Genomic DNA, 21,289 nt, shown 5'->3' on the forward strand with positions numbered 1-21,289 from the left:
AGTTTAGTCAATCTCACACACACACACAGTCACACACACTAGAGAATGACCGATAATCGGCCGGGCCGATATATCAGGCCGATATTGACTTTTTCTAGTCTATTGGCCCTTCTCTATCGGTTTTGCCGATAGTCCCGCTACATAGCAAACTGCTGCTATGCCAGCCACCACTCACCACCTGAGCCATGAGCACTGCACAAGGCAGAGGAATGTCTAGCTGGGAAAATCAGCAGAAGCAACGAGCTAGCTAATTTTTCAACAGAAAGGTGCGGTATTGAGAAATGGAGGAATTGACACCGTGACCAAAATTTAACACCTGTTGCAAATATTAATAAGCCTTGTGTTGACGTGCCTGTTCTTTAACACACACACATGATGTAAATGCAATACATAAGCTAGCTATGTAACCTGTAACCCTAACCCTAACCTGCAAAGATTACAATACCTAACCCCTTCATCTGTGGTGTTAGCTAGCTAGCTATATTAGCTAGTATACTAGCTAGCTGGCTAGATAAACATGGTGCTAAGATATCAGATAGGAGATAATAACCAACGTAGCTAGCTAACGTTAGCTAGTTATCATTTTGAACAAGAACCATTTTTAGGCAACAAGACATCTGACTTGCATTGTAACGTTAGCTATTTACTGGTGTGCTGATCTGACCAGCGAGAATCGTATCCTTAAATTTGACAGTTGATAGTCGGATTAGATGACTGTCATAATAGGAAAATAAGTGTTTTAAAATTCCAAAATTAAAGGTTGGCGATAGGTTTGGATACCTAAGAATTTTTCTGCATGTTTATGGACAAAGAAAGCTGTAGATCAGCGTGTGTATGTGTGCTGACTGTGCGGCCACGCACTTCTCCAACTCAACTATCAAGTTTCCAGATGACAACAGTGGTAGGCCTGATTACCAACAGCAACGAGACAGCCTACATGGAGGAGGTGAAGGCCCTGGCAGAGTGGTGCCAGGAAAATGTGTCGAGGGTGAAAAAGCTTCAAGTTCCCCGGCGTGCACATCACTGACAAGCTGAAATGGTCCACCCAAACAGACGGTGAAGAAGTCACAACAGTGCATCTTCAACCTCACTTGGCTTTTACAGATGCACCATTCAGGTATTCCTATCGGGCAGTGTCACCGCCTAGTACTGCAACAGCACCGTCCGCAACTGCAGGGTTCTCCAGAGGGTGGTGCGGTCTGTCCAATACATCACTCTGCCTTCCCTCCAGGACCTCTACAGCACCCGGTGTCACAGGAAGTCCAAGAAAATTATCATGGACCTCAGCCATCCAAGCCATGGCCTGTTCACCCTGCTACCATCCAGAAGGAGGAGACAGTACAGGTGCATCAAAACTGTGACAGAGAGACTGAAAAACAGCTTCTATCTACTGGCCATTAGACTGTTAAATAGTCACCACTTGCCGGCCTCCGCCCAGTACCCTGACCTGAACTTAGTCACTGTTACTAGCCGGCTACCATCCTGTACTCTACATTGCACCTGAGACTGCTGCCCTATGTACAGTGCATTCGGAAAGTATTCAGACCCCTTGATTTTTTCCACATTTTGTTACATTACAACCTTAATCTAAAGTTGATTCAATTGTTTTCCCCCCTTATCAATCTACACACAATACCCCATAATAACAAAGAAAAAGTTTTTTAGAAATGGTAACACATTAAATATCACATTTACATAAGTATTCAGACCCTTTACTCAATACTTTTTGAAGCACCTTTCGCAGCGAATACAGCCTCGAGTCTTCTTGGGTATGACGCTACAAACTTGTCACACCTGTATTTGGGGAGTTTCTCCCATTCTTCTCTGCAGATTCTCTCAACCTCTGTCAGGTTGGATGGGGATCGTTGCTGCACAGCTATTTTCAGGTGTCTCCACAGATGTTCAATCGGGTTCAAGTCCAGGCTCTGGCTGAGCCACTCAAGGACATTCAGAGGCTTGTCCCGAAGCCACTCCTGTGTTGTCTTGGCAAGGTGCTTAGGGTCATTGTCCTGTTGGAAGGTGAACTTTTGCCCCAGCCTGAGGTCCTGAGTGCTCTGGAGCAGGTTTTCGTCAAATATCTCTCTGTACTTTGCTCCATTCAGCTTTCCCTCGATCCTGACTAGTCTCCCAGTCCCTGCCACTGAAAAAAATCCCCACAGCATGATGCTGCCACCTCCATGCTTCACCATAGGGATGATGCCAGGTCGCAGTTGTAAATGAGAACTTGTTCTCAATTGGCTTACCTGGTTAAATAAATAAATAAAACATTTAAATGCCAAGTTTCCTCCAGACGTGACACTTGGCATTCAAGCCGAATAGTTCAATCTTGGCTTCATCAGACCAAAATATCTTGTTTCTCATGGTCTGAGAGTCTTTAGGTGCCTTTTTGCAAACTCTAAGTGGGCTGTCATGTGCCTTTTAATGAGGAGTGGCTTCCGCCTGGCCACTCTACCATAAAGGCCTGATTGGTGGAGTGCTGCAGAGATGGTTGTCCTTCTGGAAGGTTCTACTGTACCATCTCCACAGAGGAACTCTAGAGCTTTGTCAGAGTGACCATCGGGTTCTTGGTCACCTCCCTGATCAAGGCACTTCTCCCCCGATTGCTCAGTTTGGCCGGGCGGACAGCTCTAGGTAGAGTCTTAATGGTTCCAAACTTCTTCCATTTAAGAATGATGGAGGCCACTGTGTTCTTGGGGACCTTCAACGCTGCAGAAATTCTTTGATACCCTTCCCCGGATCTGTGCCTTGACACCATCCTGTCACGGACAATTCCTTCGACCTCATGGCTTGGTTTTTGCTCTGACATGCACTGTCAACTGTGGGACCTTATATTGAAAGGTGTGTGCCTTTCCAAATCATGTGCAATCAATTGAATTTACCCCATGTGGACTCCAATCAAGTTGTAGAAACATCTCAAGGATGATCAATGGAAACAGGATGCACCTGAGTTCAATTTCAAGTTTCATAGCAAAGGGCCTGAATACTAATGTAAATAAAGTGTTTCTGTTTAATATTTTGAATGAATTTACTTAAATGTCTAAAAACCTGTTTTCGCTACAGAAGCTGGTTCGATCCCGGGCTCTATCACAAGCGGCAATGATCGGGAGTCCCATAGGGCGGCGCACAATTGGCTCAGCGTCGTCAGGGTTAGGGGAGGGTTTGTCCGGGGTAGGCCGTCATTGTAAATAAGAATTTGTTCTTAACTGACTTTCCTAGTTAAATAAATGTTAACTATGATATATATACACTGCTCAAAAAAATAAAGGGAACACTTAAACAACACAATGTAACTCCAAGTCAATCACACTTCTGTGAAATCACACTGTCCACTTAGGAAGCAACACTGATTGACAATAAATTTCAAAAGCTGTTGAGTAAATGGAATAGACAACAGGTGGAAATTATAGGCAATTAGCAAGACACCCCCAATAAAGGAGTGGTTCTGCAGGCGGTGACCACAGACCACTTCTCAGTTCCTATGCTTCCTGGCTGATGTTTTGGTCACTTTTGAATGCTGGCAGTGCTTTCATTCTAGTGGTAGCATGAGATGGAGTCTACAACCCACACAAGTGGCTCAGGTAGTGCAGCTCATCCAGGATAGCACATCAATGCGAGCTGTGGCAAGAAGGTTTGCTGTGTCTGTCAGCGTAGTGTCCAGAGCATGGAGACACTACCAGGAGACAGGCCAGTACATCAGGAGACGTGGAGGAGGCCGTAGGAGGGCAACAACCCAGCAGCAGGACCGCTACCTCTGCCTTTGTGCAAGGAGGAGCAGGAGGAGCACTGCCAGAGCCCTGCAAAATGACCTCCAGCAGGCCACAAATGTGCATGTGTCTGCTCAAACGGTAAGAAACAGACTCCATGAGGGTGGTATGAGGGCCCGACGTCCACAGGTGGGGTTGGGCATTTGCCAGAGAACACCAAGATGCTCTTCATAGATGAAAGCAAGTTCACACTGGGCACATGTGACAGACGTGACAGAGTCTAGAGACGCCGTGGAGAACGTTCTGCTGCCTGCAACATCCTCCAGCATGAACGGTTTGGTGGTGGGTCAGTCATGGTGTGGGGTGGCATTTCTTTGGGGGGCCGCACAGCCCTCCATGTGCTCGCCAGAGGTAGCCTGACTGCCATTAGGTACCGAGATGAGATTCTCAAATCCCTTGTGAGACCATATGCTGGTGCTGTTGGCCCTGGGTTCCTCCTAAGGCAAGACAATGCTAGACCTCATGTGGCTGGAGTGTGTCAGCAGTTCCTGCAAGAGGAAGGCATTGATGCTATGGATTGGCCCGCTCGTTCCCCAGACCTGAATCCAATTGAGCACATCTGGGACATCATGTCTCACTCCATCCACCAATGACACGTTGCACCACAGACTGTCCAGGTCTGGGAGGAGATCCCTCAGGAGACCATCCGCCACCTCATCAGGAGCATGCCCAGGCGTTGTACGGAGGTCATACAGGCACGTGGAGGCCACACACACTACTGAGCCTCATTTTGACTTGTTTTAAGGACATTACATCAAAGTTGGATCAGCCTGTAGTGTGGTTTTCCACTTTAATTTTGAGTGTGACTCCAAATCCAGACTTCCATGGGTTGATAAATTTGATTTCCATTGATAATTTGTGTGTGATTGTATTGTCAGCACATTCAACTATGTAAATAAAAAAGTATTTAATAAGAATATTTCATTCATTCAGATCTAGGATGTGTTATTTTAGTGTTCCCTTTATTTTTTTGAGCAGTGTATATTTTTAGAATAATGCTGTAACGTAACAAAATGTGAAAAAAGTCAAGACGTCTGAATACTTTCCGAATGCACTGTACATAGTCATTGAACACTGGTCACTTTAATAATGTTTACATACTGTTTTACCCACTTCATATGTATAAACTGTATTTTAGTCCAGGCTCATCCTGTATAACTACTGCTGTGTACACATTTTCTATTCATATACATAATGGATGTATTTATATTCAGGACTCTTGACATTGCTTGTTCTAAATATTTCTTCATTCCTGTCTTTAAATTTGTGTGTATTGTTTTGTATTGTTAGGTACTACTGCACTGTTGGAGCTAGAAACAGAAGCATTTTGTTGCACCTCTGATAACATCTGCAAAATACACCGAGTGTACAAAACATTAGGAAAACCTTCCTAATATTGAGTTGCACCCACGTTTGCCCTCAGAACAGCCTCAATACATCGGGCATGAACTCTACAAGGTTTCAAAAACGTTCCACAGGGATGCTGGCCCACGTTGACTCCATTGCTTCTCACAGTTGTGTCTAGTTGGCTGGATGTGCTTTGGATGGTGGCCCATTTTTGATACGACTGTTGAGCGTGAAAAACAGAGCAGAGTTGCAGTTCTTGACAGCCTCAAACCGGTGTGCCTGGCACCTACTTCCATACAGACCCAGTTCAAAGGCACTTAAATATTTTGCCTTGCCCATTCACCCTGGCACACATGAATGGCTTAAAAATCCTTAGTTCATTTGTCTCCTCTCTTCATCTACACTGATTGAAGTTAATTTAACAAGTGACATCAGTAAGGGATCATAGTTTTCACCTGGTCAGATTATCTCATGGAAAGAGCATGTGTTCCTGTTTCGTATGTATGGGTGCATGACTAATACAATTTGATTTGCGTTCTCACTTCTCAAACTATGAGCAGATTTTAGGCATTCAGAGGCATACCCTCGCTCTCCTTGTTAGATATTATCCACATTTATGGCTTGGTAACAAATTTCATCACCATTGAGCTACAGGAGTTCTCATAGTAGCAGTAAATTGCAGCAAGTGATATGAGAGATTTGAAAGGGACAGGAGTTACAGCCTCGCTCTATCTAATCGAAAACAGTAGGATCAAGTTACAACACCGTGTCTTGACAGATAGCTGAACTAGTCAATTGATTTGTTTCTAATTTCTAATTTTGTTCTGTTTGCAGAGATGCGTTCTGATCAGCCCCAAAAAAACAACATTTTCCCGATCATGGAAAATGACAAAAAAATACTAGTTTCATAAGCATCAGTGATCACAAATCGTTACGATGGACCCATTTTCACTGAATAGATTTTGTCGTCAACAGTTTCAAATGTAATTATATTGAATATCTGCCAAAAATATCAGCCATTGGCCTCGTTGACCCCCCAAAATCGATATCGGTCCTAAAAAAATACATATTGTCGTTCTCTAACACAAACACACACCTGAAACAGTCATCCGGACCTTGATTGTCATGTTTTGTCTTATATTGTCTTGTCATTTTGCTTTCCCTTCTGTTCGTTTTCCCCTGCTGGTCTTATTAGGTTCGTTCCCTTTTTTCTCTCTCCCTCCCTCTCTCTCTTCTCTCTATCGTTCCTGCTCCCAGCTGTTCCTATTCCCCTACTCAATCATCTAGTCTTTTCACACCTGTTCCTTATCTTGCCCTCTGATTAGAGTCCCTATTTCTCCCCTTGTTTTCCGTTTCTGTCCTGTCGGATCCTTGTATATTGTTCGCCGTGCTGTGTCTTTGTCTCGCCCTGTCGTGTCTTGTTTCCCTCAGATGCTGCGTGTGAGCAGGTGTCTGAGTCTGCTACGGTCGGTGCTTTCCCGAGGCAACCTACAGTTAATGGTCGAGTCTCCAGTCTGTCCTCGTCACTACGAGTGGAATTAAGTTTTTTATGTTTTGTTTTCTGCTCTGATTGTCCAGGAGTATTGCCTATTTCCTTTACTGGAATAAAGACTCTGTTTTCGCCAAGTCGCTTTTGGGTCCTCATTCACCTGCATAACATTGATGAACCAGTCAACGTACCCTGATGAAATATTGTCATCGTCGTTTTACAGGAATTACTGCATAATAACAGTGAGATTTCTTCACAGAATCATGTAATCTCATATGATGACATTTCCTCTGTAGCATGCCTCCTCTTTGTTGACACAAGTGCTCATTGTTTGAGGTTGTCAGTACTGAGTGGGGTGACAGAAGAGGTCCTCAAGACTGTGCTCCTATTCAAGCCAGGCACCCTGCTGGGCACATAAAGCGCAACGGATGTGATTGGGCTAATTCACTTAACATATCAATAACATATCCTAAAGCATCCACTACACAGGGTCTTAAGACCTGTGTCACTGAAGAAAGTCACTTTGGGCCCTATTTATTTACATTTGCATAATGTTAGACAAAGAAATACATTATATTGAGTACTGAGTACACCTCCCTTTGTTTAGGCTGATTTTAAAGTGAAAGTGATCATGACATTTACCTACAGTACCTTCAGAAAGTATTCATACCCCTTGACTTATTCCAAGTCTTGTTGTGTTACAACCGTAATTCAAATAAAAATCGAATCAAATTTTATTAGTCACATGCGCCGAATAAACCAGTGTAGACCATACAGTGAAATGCTTACTTACTAGCCCCTAACCAACAATGCAGTTTAAAAAATACGGATAAGAATAATAAATAAAGTATCAAGTAATTAAAGAGCAGTAGTAAAATAACAATAGCCAGACTATATACAGGGGGGTACCGGTACAGAGTCAATGTGCGGGGGCACCGGTTAGTTTAGGTAATATGTACATGTAGGTAGAGTTATTAAAGTGACTATGCATAGATGATAACAACAGGGAGTAAGTAGCAGCAGTATAAAAGAGGGGAGTGGGGCATTGCAAATAGTCTGGGTATGTAACGGATCTCTTCGTCGTCTGACGACGAGTATGAAGGATCGGACCAATACGCAGCGTGGTACGTGTCCATGTTACTTTATTAGCAGTGAACACACGAAACAAAATAACAAAGTGAATGGAAGAAACAAAACAGTTCCTTCTGTAAGGTGACATACACTAAACAGAAAACAACTACCCACAAATCATAGTGGGAACACAGGCTACCTAAGTATGGTTCTCAATCAGAGACAACGATTGACAGCTGCCTCTGATTGGGAACCATACCAGGCCAAAAGCAGAAATACAAAACATAGAACAAAAACATTGAATGCCCACCCCAACTCTCACGCCCTGACCAAGCTAAAACAGACATAAAAAAGGAACTAAGGTCAGGACTTGACAGGGTAGCCATTTGATTGAATCTCATTTACATAATATCTCATTTACATAAGTATTCACACCCTGAGTCAATACTTTGTAAAGCACCTTTGGCAGCAATTACAGCTGTGAGTCTTTCTGGGTAAGTCTGTAACACCATGCTCAAACCACACGCATAATAAGGTCTATTACCACGACCGACCGACCTCAGTTCATCTTTCAATCACCCACGTGGGTATACCCATGTGCCAGCTCCTCATTGGTTATCTGCTTCTATAAACCAATGAGAAGGGAGAGGCAGGATTTGCACCGCGTTCAGTGTCACAAATATAATTGACTTCTATTTTAGCGCCTCGCAACACAGACGCTCATTGGCACGTGCGAGCAGTGTGGGTGCAATGATGAAATAACATGTAGGTGTAACTTTATTTTGCAACGCTCGCGAATGCGACGCGAGCGGAGTTGGCAGCATGTAAGAGCTTTCCACACCTGAATTGTACAATATTTGCACATTATTCGTTAAAAAAATATTCAAGCTCTGTCAAGTTGGTTGTTGATCATTGCTAAACAGCCATTTTCAAGTCTTGCCATAGATTTTCAAGCCGATTTAAGTCAAAACTGTAACTAGGCCACTCAGGAATATTCAATGTCGTCTTGGTAAGCAACTCCAGTGCATATTTGGCCTTGTGTTTTAGGTTGTTTTCCTGCTCAAAGGTGAGTTTGTGTCACATTCGTTGAAAGGATCGGACCAAGGCTCAGCGTTGTATGCGTACATATTCTTTTAATAAATGAATCCCGAACAAACCAACTAAATATAACAAACGAAACGTGAAGCTATACAAAATAGTGCTGACAGGCAACTAAACATAGATAAGATCCCACAACTAACAATGAAAAAATGTCTACCTAAATATGTTCCCCAATCAGAGACAACGATAAACAGCTGTCTCTGATTGGGAACCATATCAGGCCAACATAGTCATACAAAAACCATAAATGACAAAAACCCTAGACATACAACAACTAGAGTACCCACCCTAGTCACACCCTGCCCTAACCAAAATATATAGAAAAAACGAGAAACTAAGGTCAGGGCGTGACAGTTTGTCTCCCAGTGTCTGTTGGAAAGCAGACTGAACCAGGTTTTTCCTCTTGAATTTGGCCTTGCTTAGCACTATTAGTTTATTTTTATCCCCCCAAAAACGATATGGTCCTTGCTGATGACAAACATACTTATACATGATGCAGCCACCACCATGCTTGAAAATACGAATAGTGGGACTCAGTGATGTGTTGTGTTGGATTTGCCCCAAACATAATGCAATTTATTCAGGACATAAAGTTCATATCTGAGCCACATTTTTTGCAATTTTACTTCAGTGCCTTATTGCGAACAGAACGCATGTTTTGGAATATTTGTTATTCTGTACAGGCGTTCTTCTTTTCACTCTGTCATGTAGGTTAAAAACAAAATGTGGACAAAGTAAAAGGGGTGTGAATACACAGGTTCTGGCCTATCTCCATATGCATATTGTACAAGAACTCACTTCTTATAAGTTCCATTCATTTTGCAATACACGCTCTGCCTGTCTGGCACTCAGACTCTCCTCCCACTTCTGAATCTATTTTGAACGACAAGAAAAAAAGTAAATCATTAATCAGCGTGCTATTTGGACAGGCTCCCTCATCGGTGATAATCAACAGCACATGCTCACTGGACTGCCCCTAAAGCCTCTAATCAGTACACAAAGAGATAAAGATGCTCTTTCTCCTTTGCCAATACTCAGAGGCCCTGTTAATGAATGTGTTATGCCCCAGTATTTAGGTCAATTGTAGGATATTGATTTTTTTATCACAAATCTAAATATGAGTTAGAAATAGCATTTGGAAGAAATCCACTTGATAAGCCGCACCCCAGAAAAGTTTAAGTGAAACACTAATTCTGGCTTATTCTAAAATTGTGGCCCTCCAGATTGTTCAGACTCTTGGCCAGGTCATAATCCGACCGAAACCCAATTGAGATGGTTTGGGATGAGTTGGACAACAGAGTGAAGGAAAAGCAGCCAACAAGTGCTCAGCATATGTGGGAACTCCCTCAAAAAGCATTCCAGTTGAAGCTGGTTGAGAGAATGCCAAGAGTGTGCAAAGCAGTCATCAAGGGAAAGGCGGGCTACTTTGAAGAATCTCAAATGTCAAATATATTTGTTTAACACTTCTTTGGTTACTACATGTGTTATTTCATAGTTTTGATACCTCCACTATTATTCTACAATGTAGAAGATAGTAAAAATAAATGAATGAGTAGGTGTGTCCAAACTTTTGACTGGTACTATATCTAAACTTTTATATTGGGATGCAAACTCAAAATTGAATACATTTCAACCATACATATCTGACATGGTACAGGTGTCTTCTTTTTTAACCATGTGTGTATACTTTTGTTTCAAAGTAGATTTGTTTAAGAATACCAAGAAACACTCTGTGTGACCCTGCTTTAGCCCACTGCAGTAAAAGGTTTAAGACACAGCCCAGACAAACTCATAAAAGTTTATCTCAGCTGGTAATCACAACATTTTGAGGTACCGCAAATGAAAAATTGTGATGATGCTCATTGACATTGTAGGAAATGATAGGGAATAACCAATTGCGACAAGGCATCACCAGTTAGTTAGTTGACCCACTTTTCCTAGGCAGTCATTGTAAATAAGAATTTGTTCTTAACTGACTTGCCTAGTTAAATAAAGGTAAAAAAATAATAATAATGTTGAACTCTTGTTGAAACACATGCTATGGACCCAGAGAGTCAGTGATCCTACATTTGGGGGTTTGTTTACTAAGCAACAGCTTAAAATGATTGAGTTCAAAAGAAGAGGTAGGAACTCTGTTAGCATTCTTCAAGTAGAATGAGAAAATCACTTACTCCTTTTATCAGTGTTTAAAGTTAATATCGGTGTATAAAGATGAAACGTAGTGGTTTATTTGAAGTTTGAGCTTGCTTTTCTGTTAACTTGCACTAAAGATGAGGATGCATAGTTGTGACAATTAAAGGGCAACTCCGCCACTTTTCAACCTCATATTCATTATCTCCAGCACCAAAGCAATGTCTACATACTGTACATGTGAAAACAGTGCGTTTCTATGATCTGTGGTCAAAAATATTAGAAGAAAGGGCCTAAAAAAATGCTTCTCTGTGACTTCACATGGTAGGATTAAAAGTAAGAAAAACAGTGATTTTCCAAACCTGAAACAATTTTCTAGCCAGAGAGAGCGTATCTTCTTGCTGCCCACATCACAATCTCACAGTGTTTGAAGATCAGGTGTACATTTAAAAAAAACTTTTGATGATGTCACTGGGTAGAACTTTTTAACATTTATATTTTTTTCTACAAAATGTAGAAATGCAAAGTTTTCACATATGTAGACACTGGTTTGGTGCTGGAGATAATGAATATGAGGTTGAAAAGTGGCGAAGTTGCCCTTTAAGCTAACAGCTATGCAAATGACATAAATATCCAAAAACTTGTTTGTGGATATTTTGGATAGTTTGAACCTCTACAGATGTGTTCTATCAAAAGGAAGTGTTACTGTGGAAGCGTGACCAAGACTGTTAAGAGTTCACTGGGACTGTGAGACAGTAAAAACTGAAGAATGACTACACGTGGCGATTTGGCCCTGGAGACAGCCACTTTTGGCAGTGGGTAAAAGCCATCTGCCTGTGTTAGCCTTCCCATTGAAAAGTAGTAGCATGCAAGAATGGGAGGAGAGAGAGAGCGTGAGAGAGAAACAGAGAGAGAGCGTAATGCCAGAACATGTTAAAGAACCTAAAAAAGTACAATTTTATTAAATACATAAAACTAAGAATGAGTGTCTTATGAGATGGATATCGCTAAGCTTCTCTTCACCTGAGGAAGATATTGAAACATTTGTGCGTTTAAAAAGTTGGTGAGTTATAGCGGGTCTTTTTGTGGAATTTTCAGTATTCTCATGTTTCTTCCTAAGCACCTGTCACTATATTGATATGCCGAGTGCATATTTCACCCAGGACCGAATGTGCTGTAAACAACCGGTTGGGGAACAAACATTTTCGTAAGAAAGAGGATACTTATTATATTGACAATGGGAAAACTTTGCCTAGCGTCCTCTAGTTCTGCACACACACAGCCCTGAACACAAAGGCCAACATGGCACGTGGGGAAGCAGCATCCCACTGCTGTGTATTTAAAGACCTTGAAACGGCAGCTCCACCAGTTAATGATTGGCCAGTGCAGTGAAAGTGGGCACTTACAATGTTGACTCTTATTGGAAACCACAAAAGCCTTTGGAGTCGTATCTCCAGGCTGACATTAATGGTATAGGCCTGTGTCTAAAGAGACAGGTTAATTCATTTTTTTGTCTGGTGCAGAAGAGATAGACTGCAAACACACACACACGCACACGCACACACGCAGGCACACACACACACACGCACGCACACACACACACACACACACACACACACACACACACACACACACACACACACACACACACACACACACACACACACACACACACACACACACACACACACACACACACACACACACACACACACACACACACACACACACACACACACACACAGTATTCACTCCAATGGGTCTGCTGCCATTAGTTTATTTACTGACACATCAACAGATTCCAAGGGATCCTTGTGTTTGCCTTAAAATTGCTTTTTGAATTTGTCTTTAATTTTATGGTCGTTCTAATTCTATGACAAAGCAAAGTAATAACCCTCTCAGCAGTCCTGCTCCCGTCTCTTTTGTGGCTCCAGGGAGTCACACTGCCTCCCCAGGGACACCACCCTTCTTGTGGGCACGTCGGCGGCCAGGGCTGAGTCCCACCAGCTGTACTCGGGCGAGAGGACACAGGTGGGCCTGCGGTTGATCAGGTAGCGGTTGAGGTAGCTCTCCTCCAGTCCACGAGCCCTCAGCCCCTTTTCTTGGTCCTGGAGGATGAGCTGGGAGCAGGCCTGGGCCATGGCGTACACATCAGCGCACAGACCCCCGTACAGCTCCGACGTGTAGTAGTAGTCGCCCTCGTCCTCCTCCACGTGGGCCAGCGAGTCGGGCTCGTGCTCGTACGGGAAGTTGTGGCGGGGCATGCCGTAGAGCTCCGGGTGCAGCGCGGCCACCAGCTCCCCCAGGATCTCAGTTCCCACCGGGGCCACCAGCTCCTGGTCCACGTCCATGCAGAAGACGTACTCCACCTCGTGCCTAACCGGCTCTTTAATGGCAGCCGCCAGCAGGGCCATGCGGCCCTGGGCCAGACGCTCCCAGCCGGGCATCTCTGCCACAGGGACCACCCTCAGCTCTCTGCCAGGGCCCAGCGGGGTCGGGGGATCCAGGGCGCGAGGGCTGTCCGTAAGGACGTAGTAGACCACGGTGTTACCGGGCAGGAAGTAGAGCTCGGCCGAGGAGAGGAAGCGGCGTAGGAAGTGGGCGTAGGGCCCCACGGCGAGCGTCAGCAGGCCTGTGCGGACGCTGCGGTGGGCAAACTCGGCCCTCCGCCACGCTGAGCTGTCAGAGTCGCCCCACACCAGAGGAGCGCCCCAGGATGTCTCCAGCGGGAGGCGCTGTTGCTGTTCCTCCACACTGCCCACCACTATGTCTCTGACCACACTTCCTGATTCCGCCTCCAGAGAAAGAGGAAGAGGGTGCGTGTCCACCTTGAGCACTGCTCTCCTCCATCTTAAAAAGTCTGAGGAGAAAAAAAGTCAACAATTTGTCAACCATGTTCATAACGTGCAATTTATTCACTTTTACAGATTAATTACATAGAAACACATCAACTATACGATAGGAACAAATCAAATATTTAGTGTGAGTGGTTCTATTACAATGTGAAGCAATAGGAGCAGTGCACTTTTCTAATGAAGTTAAGAATGTATTGAGTTGGTCTTAATTATCTTCATCTGTCCATATTACCACAGAATGTTTGGAAATAAAAATAATATAATAATAATATATGCCATTTAGCAGACACTTTTATCCAAAGCAACTTACAGTCATGTGTGCATACATTCTACGTATGGGTGGTCCCGGGAATCGAACTCACTACCCTGGCGTTACAAGCGACATGCTCTACCAACTGAGCTACAGAAGGACCACGGAAAAGACGTGTCACCGAATTGTTTGTCAGTATCGTATTTTCTTAGCAGACTGCTGAAAATGGCTGAAATGAAGGGTTACAGCACGAAAGGTACCCTGACAAAAACAAAAGCGTTCTCCACTTCCTGAGCACAGAATGTGACGAGAGAACAAATACTGATGTAACACTTACATACGAGCAGAGATAGGAGCAGACAGTACAGGACCAGCTGCTTCTTGGTCACTCTGACTGACCCTGTTGGATATAACACAACATAGCCTACTGGTTAACTGACCTGGGGCTGGTGTGTACGCACACACACACACACACACACACACACACACACACACACACACACACACACACACACACACACACACACACACACACACACACACACACGCACACGCACGCACGCACACACACACACACACACACACACACACACACACACAAACAAAATTACCACACTGGTTCCATCAGCCTAGAATACACAGTAATGGATCTGTGGCCCTTTTGAGTCAAAGAGTGAGAACATACAATCCTGTCTTATTTACTGAAGTGGGCTACGTCAGGGTCACACAGAGTGCTTCTTGGTAGTCTTAAACAAATCTATTTTGAAACAAAAGTATACACTTCACACACATGGTTATGGGCTTAAAAAAAAGAAAACACCTATACCGTGTCAGATATAGAGTTGAAATGTATTATATTTTTATACACTATACTTTACAGTTGAAGTCAGAAGTTTACATACACTTAGGCTGGAGTCATAAAACTTGTTTTTCAATCACTCCACAAAATTCCTGTTAACAAACTATAGTTCTGGCAAGTCGGTTAAGACATCTACTTTGTGCCTGATACAAGTAATTTTTCCAACAATTGTTTACAGACAAATTATTTCACTTAAAATTCACTGTATCACAATTCCAGTGGGTCAGAAGTTACCATACACTAAGTTGACTGTGCCTTTAAACAGCTTGGAAAATTCCAGAAAATGATGTCATGGCTTTAGAAGCTTCTGATAGGCTAATGGACATAATTTGAGTCAATTGGAGGTGTACCTGTGGATGTATTTCAAGGCCTACCTTCAAACTCGATGCCTCTTTGCTTGACATGGGAAAATCAAAAGAAATTAGCCAAGACCTTAGAAAAAAATTGTAGACCTACAGAAGTCTTGTTCATCATTGGGAGCAATTTCCAAACACCTGAAGGGACCACATTCATCTGTACGAACAATAGTACGCAAGTATAAACACCACGTGACCACGCAGCCGTCATACCGCTCAGGAAGGAGATGCGTTCTCCTAGAGATGAACGTACTTTGGTGTGAGAAGTGTAAATCAATCCCAGAACAACAGCAAAGGACCTTGTGAAGATGCTGGAGGAAACAGATTAAAAAATAAAACGGGACCTATATCGACATAACCTGAAAGGCCGTTCAGCAAGGAAGAAGCCACTGCTCCAAAACCGCCATAAAAAAAGCCAGACTACAGTTTGCAACTGCACATGGGGACAAAGATCTTACTTTTTGGAGAAATGTCCTCTGGTCTGATGAAACAAAAATAGAACTGTTTGGCCATAATGACCATTGTTATGTTCGGAGGAAAAAGGGGGATGCTTGCAAGCCGAAGAACACCATCCCAACTGTGAAGCACAGGGGTGGCAGCATCATGTTGTTGGGTTGCTTTGCTGCAGGAGGGACTGGTGCACTTCACAAAATAGATGGCATCATTAGCAAGGAAAATTATGTATTGAAGCAACATCTCAAGACATCATTCAGGAAGTTAAAGCTTGGTCACAAAAGGGTCTTCCAAATGGACATTGACCCCAAACATACTTACAAAGTTGTTGCTAAATGGCTTAAAGACAACAAAGTCAAGGTATTGGAGTGGCCATCGCAAAGCCCTGACCTCAATCCCATAGAATATTTGTGGGCAGAACTGAAAAAGCATGTGCGAGCAAGGAGGCCTACAAACCTGACTCAGTTACACCAGCTCTGTCAGGAGGAATGGGCCAAAATTCACCCAACTTCTTGTGGGAAGCTTGTAGAAGGCTACCCAAAATGTTTGACCCAAATTAAACAATTTAAAGGCAATGCTATCAAATACTAAGTGAGTGTATGTAAACTTCTGACCCACTGGGAATGGCCCTACTATTATTCTGACATTTCACATTCTTAAAATAAAGTGGTGATCCTAACTGACCTAAGACAGGGAATTTTTACTGAGATTAAATGTCAGGAATTGTGAAAAACTGAGTTTAAATGTATTTGGCTAAGGTGTATGTAAACTTCTGACTTCAACTGTATATAGATCACAGAAGACTGAAATATAACAAAAACATTTTATATAGAAACACCAGATTTTAACCTGTCAGTGCTAGGGCTGTTTACTGCCCCTACTGGAGGAATTTGGTGCCCTTATTAAACAGGATACATTTTTGTCAAAAGTTGCTAATATATGCATATAAAAAATATTATCGAATAGAAAACACTCTAAAGCTTCTAAAACCGTTTAAATTTTGTCTCTATGTAAAGCAGAACTGTCAGGGCATGCATTCTCCCAAACTATCTCTTGTCTTTGACGTCATCGCAAACACCCTTCCCAAACAGTTACAGCTCTGGGAACAGTTCCTACGTGTTCAGCGCGATCCCTGCTTTCAATGGGGCTTCTCATTGTGAGAATCGCGCGCTCACGGGAGTTTGAGCGTGCCGAAAGCTCTCGGTCACGTGAAAAAACAGGTCACTTTTATGCGCGCTCTGGTCAAGTCCTGTCTTTTTTCCAAGATCGATTGAACGATGCCTGTGTTTCTGTTCGTCCTCACAATTGTAACATTTATACCTTCACCTTTATAACATGTTAAAGCTTGATTATGAAGTTAGTTTGACAAGTTTACTCGGCATATAATATGTAAGTTCGACGTTTTGGTGCGCATCCACTTGACTTTTGGCTACATTTTGACCGAAATGTGTAGTTTTTGAGAACCGAAAGATGCAGACTTGAAAACTAAACGCTGTTTTGGTAAGTATAATCCCTTCCAGGTCTTTTGATGGAAGAACAGCAAAGGTAAGGGAATATTTATGTGGTAAATTTGGGTTTCTGTGGACTCCAAGATAGAGGAGCCAGAATGCTACATTTGGAGCACCGACTCCTAGTATAGCCTAGTGAACGCAACCTGTAACGTTAAAAATAAATGTAACACAGCGATTGCATTTAGAATAAGTGTATCTTCCTATACATATGTAGAACATGCATATTTAGTCAAAGTTTATGATGTGTATTCCTTGTTAGCTGACGTTATCTGCCGGAGCTATCGTCATTTCTCCTGACATTTTAGTAGCATTTTTTGAACGATGCGTCATTGTAAACAGAGATTTATGGATATATATTGCAGATTATTGAAAAAAATGAATGTACTGTGTAACAGGTAATATTACTGTCATCTGACGAAGATTTCAAAAGGTTAGTGAAATGATTTTTCTTTTAATCCTGCGTTTGTTGATTGCATATTTTTTCCTACTTGGCTATGCAAATGAGCTATGTCTGCGGTGGTGGTTTGACATAAATATGTGCTATGTTTTCGCCGTAAAACATTTTAGAAATCTGACTTGCTGGGTAGATAAACAACTTGTTTATCTTTCATTTGAGCTATTGGACTTGTTAATGTGTGGAGGTTAAATATTTTTAGGAATATTTTTGCGTTCCATGCGCCACATTCCAGCTGAGGGTGTGGGGGGGGGGGGGGTCCCAGCTGGGAACGGGTGTCCCCAACAGGTTTTAAGCAGGTTTTTGAAATAATGTTGATTAGTTATGAAATGATGAACAATATTAATAACATTCCACCCATGAGGCCACTAGATGGTGATTTGGTCATTTCGCTGCAGGAAAGGGCTACAGGCCCAGTGCAGTCAAAAATGTGTTTTATATACATTCCCACACTATGAGGTTGGAATAATACTGTGAAGTTGTGAAAATTATGATAATGCCCTTTTAGTGTAACAGTCGTTTGAACAGCCTACCTGAAAATGCAGCCTGGTGACATCACCTGGCAGTAAATTAGTTAATAGACCAATAATCAATCATTCAATCAAAAGTATTTATAAAGCCCCTTTTACATCAGCCAATGTCACAAAGTGCTATACAGAAACCCAGCCTAAAACCCCAAACAGCAAGCAATGCATATGTAGAAACACGTAGAAGAAGATAGAAGATAGTTCCAAAACTCTCTGCCAATAACAGCTAGTATTCAGTTTTCCCCTCCCTGCTCAGAACACTCAGACAGTCCTAGCAAAATTATTGTTTAAGAAATGGTTCTTTTCTCTTTGCTAAAAAGCAATTTTTCTTATTTTAGAGTAAGGTACTTAATTGTTACCTGGAAATGATTTGATATTGAGATAAAAACAGCTGCATTTGGGCCTTTATGTACACAGCTTACAAATGTCTCAGTGGCTCTGAAAATGAAGCATTGATGAGGGAAGAAATGTTACAAGTCCAGGTTGGGAATGAGAAGAATGCACTTACACCTTGGAACCGTGACAACTTGCAATTCTTTTAGTAGTGAAAGTCTCTCTCGGTATTATTACAGAACTTGTAGGCTGTGTCACCCAAGGCTACTTTCTAAATGATCCTGCTTAATGTAGGCCTACCATCGTGTCCTGAATGTCTTGTAGTCAGTGAGCTACCAAGATCGTATCTATGAAACAACTGTGTTAGATCCAAAATATAAAATCAGGACACCAGGATTGTGTTCATTAGGGGACACAGTAGAAACACTTTTGCAATAGAAAATGAAAACAAGTGTTTATTTTTGGGTTTACTGTTTCACTCTGTTTTGCAGCGTTTTCTTCTGTTTCTTCTGTTTCTACTGAACAGGTTGATTGCTTCGGATAGAACAGTATGAGGTTAAAACATGAACCAAAAAAACATCTCTCACTCTCCTCCATTTCGGAAATGGAAAAACCATGACCTGTTTACCAATTGCCTGCGATGTGACGATTCACAGAGAGGGGAAAGTGAGGTACAGAGAGAAATAAGGAGAGAGAGAGAGAGGGAGAGAGATGAAAAGAAGGTGCCTTGATGGATAAGTTGGACTGACCTGAGAGCAGTTTGCAGAGTGGGAACAGCACCATGTTCTGGACAGACAAGAAGCGACAGCAGGACCTGGCTTTGGGCTGAGGCCTGGATAGCTGCCAGGATACTTCTATTCTGTCTCTCTCTATATATATATACATATATATATATATATATGTATATATCTCTTTCTCTACGTCTGGCACTTTTTAAGATATCAATATTGTCTTTCTCAGTCGTCTTTCTCCGTTGTGTTTTCCTCTCTCAAAGCCCAGTCCCTTGTCTTTCCTCCTCTCTTTCTTTTCTCCCCCTCTCTTTTCACTCTTTCCACTTCAGGATTCTGGAGGCTTCTCATCTGGAGCATGCCCAAAGCAACCAGATGTTTTGGGAATCTGGGCAGATGGGATGAGTTTGGAAATAAGATATGGAGAGAAAGCAGACGAGAAGGAGTGGAAGAGGGGAAATTAGAGTGGAGGGTGCTTTCAAATGATACAACATGAGGCCTTCATTTAATTCTTTACAAGAAAACAAATGCATAAAGGTTGTGGTAGTCTTAAGATAAGAGAGGTGGGCTAGTAACCTGAGGTTTGCCTGTCTGGATTCCAGTGAGCTGCAGAGATCTAGCCTTTTGGGGGCCCTAAGCCAGATAGTGTTGCAGTTAATGTTAATTTCCTGAAATTCAAAAGAATGTGCCATTACTTATGCCAATTGATTGGCTAATGTGACAGATGGTAATTTCATAATAATAATAACGAATACATTCTGTCTTGTTATTATTATTCATGGTTTTCCATCTTGGATAATGGAGGGTCAAGAAAGCCTTTCTGTTTTACATCATAGTGTCAGGTTAATCCTTTTTATAACATGAAGATGGTCATCACACTTATCAGTGATCAATAAAAATCTAAATATTCTCATTACTCTCCCTCAGAGATGAAGTTGGAAGAAGAACTAAATGAGACAGACAGGCTGCCAGAAATAAGAAGACAACGACAGACTTGAGGAGAAGAGGAAGGCATCGAGTGAATCTGAAGAGAAGCTAAAAGAGAAGAACACAACTGTGGAGGAGAGAAATCATTTAAAGATGCACGCCAGAATCTTAAGCGCAACAAATTCGTAATGTATTGCATAAATTGGATTTGTACATATCACACAAATTGCAAAATTCGTAACATATCACACAAAATGGACGATGGAGTACAGAATTGGATGACATAGTATACAAAAAACAGGGACCCGTTTTGGCTAGTGAACACCTCTTTCAAAACTACTGGCTGAAATTACACAAACGTTAGAAAATGCATCTTTATGGCCACAGAGGGCAGCCTAGAAAAAACCACAAAGCATCTTTACGGCCACAGAGGGCAGCCTGGAAAAAACCACAAAGCATCTTTACCGCCACAGAGGGCAGCCTAGAAAAAACCACAAAGCATCTTTACCGCCACAGAGGGCAGCCTAGAAAAAACCACAAAGCATCTTTACGGCCACAGAGGGCAGCCTAGAAAAAAACCACAAAGCATCTTTACGGCCACAGAGGGCAGCCTAGAAAAAACCACAAAGCATCTTTACGGCCACAGAGGGCAGCCTAGAAAAAACCACAAAGCATCTTTACGGCCACAGAGGGCAGCCTAGAAAAAACACAAAGCATATTTTACGGCCACAGAGGGCAGCCTAGAAAAAACACAAAGCATCTTTACGGCCACAGAGGGGGCAGCCTACGGCCACAGAGGGCAGAAAAAAACACAAAGCCTAGAAAAAAACACAAAGCATATTTACGGCCACAGAGGGCAGCCTAGGAAAAAACGCAAAGCATCTGAATGAGGACATCAAATACCTTCAGGAGAAAGACACGCAACTGGATGATATGACCAAGCAAGTGAGAGAGAATGGGAGACTACTGGAAAACACTATTAAAGAGGTGGAGAAAAGTAAGAGACAACTGGAGGCACTGGGGAAGGACCTGCAGGAAAAAATACATTAAACTAGAAGCCAGGAACCACAGACTGGCAGAGAAGGACAACATATTGGAAGAGAGCGATAAACAAGTGGAGGATGTCAGCAATGA

General features: G+C 42.5%; 1 protein-coding gene across 1 annotated transcript; it reads right to left on the reverse strand.

Annotated features, from left to right (window-relative positions):
• Positions 1-12,615: 12,615 nt before the first annotated feature.
• Positions 12,616-19,538, reverse strand: LOC124004275 (histo-blood group ABO system transferase 2-like). The gene is made up of 3 exons (XM_046313058.1): positions 19,250-19,538; positions 14,345-14,407; positions 12,616-13,762 (listed from the first exon to the last, which is right to left on the reverse strand). Exons 1-3 carry the CDS (start codon positions 19,383-19,385, stop codon positions 12,801-12,803), a joined length of 1,161 nt encoding a protein of 386 aa, XP_046169014.1. The 5' UTR covers positions 19,386-19,538; the 3' UTR covers positions 12,616-12,800.
• Between the last annotated feature and the right edge of the window lie 1,751 nt (positions 19,539-21,289).

This window comes from Oncorhynchus gorbuscha, linkage group LG18, assembly GCF_021184085.1.
Source record: "Oncorhynchus gorbuscha isolate QuinsamMale2020 ecotype Even-year linkage group LG18, OgorEven_v1.0, whole genome shotgun sequence".
Classification (NCBI taxonomy): Eukaryota; Metazoa; Chordata; class Actinopteri; order Salmoniformes; family Salmonidae; genus Oncorhynchus; species Oncorhynchus gorbuscha.